Source organism: Myotis davidii, unplaced genomic scaffold (genome assembly GCF_000327345.1).
Source record: "Myotis davidii unplaced genomic scaffold, ASM32734v1 scaffold94, whole genome shotgun sequence".
In the NCBI taxonomy this organism is placed as follows: Eukaryota; Metazoa; Chordata; class Mammalia; order Chiroptera; family Vespertilionidae; genus Myotis; species Myotis davidii.
The window spans coordinates 2,081,793-2,086,534 of NW_006285313.1; the positions used below are offsets into that span (position 1 = coordinate 2,081,793).

Sequence of the window (4,742 nt, forward strand, 5' to 3'; positions counted from 1 at the left end):
CGCCTGCCCCCCCCTGCCCACCTCCCCCAAAGAACAGAGCCTCCTTTGAGCTGGAAATCGGAGGCGTTTCCTGTTCTGTGTTGTTAAGACACCGCTTATAGAACTGTAATCCCAATAAATCATATGCTTGCTGAGTGGGGCAGGGTTTATTTTTTTTTTCCAGGCTGCAGGGACCTCTTAAAACCAAGGCCTTAAGAAGTTTATTCTCTTTCCATTTTTTAAAGAGGGAAAATGGCTTTTGCAGACCTGGCCCTGTGGAAGGGCCTTATGAGGCCATGGGCTTGGTAGACTCAGGCTCATCAAAATGATTAATTTAAGGAGAGATGAAGAGAAATTGAGTCATGACATGTGGGTCTGGTCTCCATGTTGCTGCTGAGCTGGCTCTGTGACCTTGGGCAAATTGGCTTGTGACCTTCGAGGCTGGGCCTCTGTTTCCTCCTCTCGCCCTCTGCATGTCGAAGATTCTTGTCCATCTGTGTATTTCCTGGATTCCCACCCCCATGACAATAGCTGCTTTTTTAAAATATATTTTATTGATTTTTTACAGAGAGGAAGGGAGAGAAACAGAGAGTTAGAAACATCGATGAGAGAGAAACATCGATTAGCTGCCTCCTGCACATCTCCTACTGGGGATGTGCCCGCAACCCAGGTACATGCCCTTGACCGGAATCGAACCTGGGACCTTTCAGTCCGCAGGCCAACGCTCTATCCACTGGACAATAGCTGCTTTTTTATGCACAAAGACAAGTGCTACCAGTCGATCGCCTTTTAAGTGGCTCTGCTTGTCATTGCCGGGACTGAGCGGATGTGTTTGCATGAACGCGTGGGGCTCTGTAGGTTAGGCCGCCAGTAGCATTTGGTGCATGCAGGAGGGGCAGGCCCCACGCAGTAATCCCACACCCACCCACGGGCACCTCACAAGTTCAGGACCCTCGGCCCGAGGCAGGTCCTTCCCCGGTGCGGGGTTCTTGGTGGCCAAGGCCGTGCGCCTGCACCACCAGCAATGGTTCCCAGGTCACAGGCCACATCGCGGTCCCGTTTGTTTTCTTCCCTCATAAGGTGGACGGTGTAGGTCAGTGGTCGGCAAACTGCGGCTCACAAGCCACATGTGGCTCTTTGGCCCCTTGAAGTGGCTCTTCCCCAAATACCACGGGCCTGCATGTGCGATTGAAACTTCATGGCCCATGTGCAGAAGTCGGTATTTTGTGGAAAAGCCACACTCAAGGGGCCAAAGAGCCGCATGTGGCTCGCGAGCCGCAGTTTGCCAACCACTGGTGTAGGTGATGAGCTGCTTGCTGGCAGGCTTTCCCTGTTTATCCTTGCTTGGGGACCTGCGGGGACAGAATTGGCTGGACCTGAGGCACTTCATTGGACCAGATTCCCATAACCTTTTGTTGTTGTTGTTACTATTAGGTACTTTGTCTATCAACAGACACTAAAATAGCAATAACAGTTAACCTTTACTTAGAACTTACCATGTGCCAAACGCTCTGCTGAACACCTCACAGACGTATTTCTTGTGAGGTGGTCCTAGGAGTTGTACCCATTTTGCAGATGGGGCACTGAGGCTGAGAGAGGTAAGGGAACTTGCACTGGATCCCCACCCAGGAGTCTCCCTGCGGAGCCCATGCTCTTGGTCACCGGACAGTCTGTGAAGTAACAGCAGAAGGGCTCCACAGTGGAAAATAGAAACACTGTCCTCCTGTAAACAAAAGGTGTGGGTTCCATTCCTGATCAGGGCACACACCCAGGTTACAGGTTCGATCCCTGGTTGGGGCATGTACAGGTGGCAGTTGATTGAAGCTTCTCTCTCACATCGATGTTTCTCCCCAGACCCCGTCCTTCCTCTCTAAAAAATCAGTGAACATATCTGTGGGTGAAAAACACTCTTCTTTAGTAGAAAAAGAGGCCAAGGAGAGTAACGATCTGCCCCAGGCTGCACAGCCAGTTCACGGGACACTGGAACTTTCTCCCAGTGAGGATGCGGCAGAGAAGGCACACGTGTAGGACCCTCAGATGCGTGCAAACCATGCGCCATTCCAGGACTAGCTAGACCACGTGCCCACAGGGCCCGAGTCCAGCCCCACACCCATTGCTCCTGCCAGCCCAGGGCAGCCTGTCTCGGATCTGCCACGTTCATCTAAGGCAGCAGCTCCCCTGGTGGGGCCGGGGAGCTTGGGGTGTCAGACTTTCCGGGAGCTCAGAGGGCCAAGATTATTTTCATTATTACGTGTTACTTGCCTTTCACTCTCAGTTTCTTACGAGGGTTCAGGAGTGTTTCCGGAGACGTGTGACACCCAGTTACGTTATTTCTCACTGACGTCTGATGGGATCTGAGCTGGTGCATTCAGATGTTGTAACATTTTCTCGGTTTCAATTTCTGACACAGTAGTTATCAATAGGATAGCACGCATGAACAAGAGCTCTTGAGGGGCCTCCATCATTTGTAAGAGACCGAAGCTCTGGGAACGGCTGCCAGACCGGCAGGTGCCTTCACCCTGCCCTGCTCTCGGGCCCTGGCCCTGCAGACACATGCACGCTGGCACTGAGAGGCTTCGCCGGGCGCAGCCGAGGGACACAGCCTTTTTCTTTGGGAGGGAGCATAGCAGAGAGACGCTGGGGAGGATGCCAACATCAGCCACCCCAGCCTTGCTCCTCCGGGGCCTCTTCACCCTGGAGTCAGGGCGCAGCTGCGGCCCAGGGAGTTTTTATGGGGTTTTCCAGAATGTCCAGTGAACAGGCCAGCGCTTCTCAGCATGCCCAGCGGGCTTGAAATTACCGGAACGGAAATAGTGACCAGGAACCCACAGGCCAAGGGTAGCACGTTACCGAGAAAACTCATGAATTGTTTGTCATTTTACTTTCCCGTGGACCATGGGCCCGGGGGGCGGGTAGGCCGAGGAGAAAGGCCTGAAGCGGTCATTTTGGTGGCAGGTGGCCACCAGTCACCACCCCAGAGGCAGAGGAACCACCTTGGCCCGGGGGGTTTCTGCATGTTGGGAATATTCATCAGTGTTCAGATCAGGAAGCAGAAACCACCCTAGGTGTTTCAAGCAGGAAGAGATTTAACACAGGGAACTGGGCACCAACAGAATCACCGGAACGGCTCAAGGAGCAGGCTCGAGGCTGAGCCCCCAGGAGTGACTCTGAGGAGGGCACACAGCTTGTCCGCGGGTGGGAACTAGAGGCCAAATGAGCCCGTCCCCAGCGTCTGCCACCGAGGTTATCGACGCTGAATTTTTTTCATGTGCCAGGCTCTGCGGGGCCCGAAACAGAACGAATCGTGGCCCCATCTGCCTAGACTTCACGATTTCCCAAGTTCCCTCTGGATTTCCCCTCGTGCGGCTGGGAGATGTCACCTGAGCGGCTGCACTTGGGGCTTTGTCCTGGCTGTTGGCCACGATGGGGAAAGAGGGCTGGCAAATCCACCAAGTCTTTTCTCATTTACACTTCATTCCCCGGTGCTAGTGGCTTAGGTGAAACCTTCCCCTTGGATGGAAAGGACTGATATGTACAGTGTGCCTTGAGCTTGCCTTGTAGCATTATCATGGGAGAACTGTAAAACCCAGAAATGTTTGAGGGGGAATTCAAGTGGATGCTTGTAATCAAACAGGGGTCATTCACAAATGGATTGTTGGTCCTTTTAGAATCTGTACGTTCCCCGTGGATTCCTGGCTTCCCACTCCGATGCGTGAGCACCACACCCGTGGAAATCATAGGCCATTCTTTTCTGGGCAGAACCAGGGCTCGGTCCCGAGCTGAGAACTTGGGTGCCCTAGACTGAGTTCCTGACGCTCAGCCTTCAGGAGAGGTTTCCTGGGGCCTGTGTGCGGGCTGTGCTTGGCGTGGCGTGGAGGCAGCAGGGATGAGGAGGCTCTTCCCCAAGCAGGAGCGTCTGTCAGGAGGAGACGCATTGGCTGTCGGAAGAGAGTTGTGAGGGGCCTTGGAGCAGGAGGGGACTGTTTTCTCTGGAGACAGGGGTCTGGGGAGGTTTCCGGAGCTGAGCCTTGAAGGATCAGTGGTATCTGGACGGGCAGAGGTGAGCTGGTTCGTGCTCAGGAGGAGGCAGGAACGGGTCGGTGGGCTTGGAACCCTGAGTGCCCGCGGTCTGGTGTGTCCTGGTGAAAGGCAAGAGCCCGGGCCTGACCCTCTCCCTGCTGCCTCGCAGGCCCTTCATGCTGCTGCCCCCGCTGATGGAGTGGATGCGCGTGGCCATCACCTACGCGGAGCACCGGCGCAGCCTCACCGTGGACAGCGGCGACATCCGGCAGGCGGCCCGGCTGCTGCTGCCCGGCCTGGACTGCGAGCCCCGGCAGCTCAAGTACGGGATCAGGGGGAGCGAGGCGGGAGGGCCCCGGCTCCCTGGCCACCCCCTCCCTCGTCTCCTGGAGCCTGTTAGAGCTGTCGTTCTGGGTGCCTCTCCTGCAGCCGTGGGTCTGGTACCCAGAGCACCCTTGGGTTAGGGCAGGCGAGCTCTCACCATCTGGCGCTCTGGGATATTTGGGGGTGGCGGCGGAAGTGGGTGCTCTCCTCTCTTCCTGCTTGAGCACGTCCTATGCAGGTGCTGCGCTGAGCCCTTCCTTTTATGTGCATCGCTCGGTCCTTATGGCAGTGTTAGAGGGAAAGGTTGTTATAGTGCTCATGTGACAGGTGGAGAAGCTGAGGTGGTTTGCACCCAGTCAGCCAGGTGGCCGTGCCCCGATTTGAGCGTAGGTCCATGTGGCCCCAGCAAGGGCTCTCTG

At 55.5% G+C, this 4,742-nt stretch overlaps 1 protein-coding gene and 1 long non-coding RNA gene across 2 annotated transcripts in view; one reads left to right on the top strand and one right to left on the bottom strand.

The window, feature by feature from the left end:
* LOC102773593 (ankyrin repeat and BTB/POZ domain-containing protein 2) overlaps positions 1–4,742 on the top strand; it is a 156,347-nt gene that overhangs the window by 136,216 nt on the left and 15,389 nt on the right. The window contains exon 4 of the mRNA XM_015559017.1: positions 4,169–4,321. Coding sequence (XP_015414503.1) covers positions 4,169–4,321 — 153 coding nt within the window. The remainder of the gene's footprint in view (positions 1–4,168; positions 4,322–4,742) is intronic.
* The window catches only part of LOC107181884, a 23,446-nt gene that overhangs the window by 5,894 nt on the left and 12,810 nt on the right, over positions 1–4,742 (bottom strand). The window lies entirely within an intron of this gene.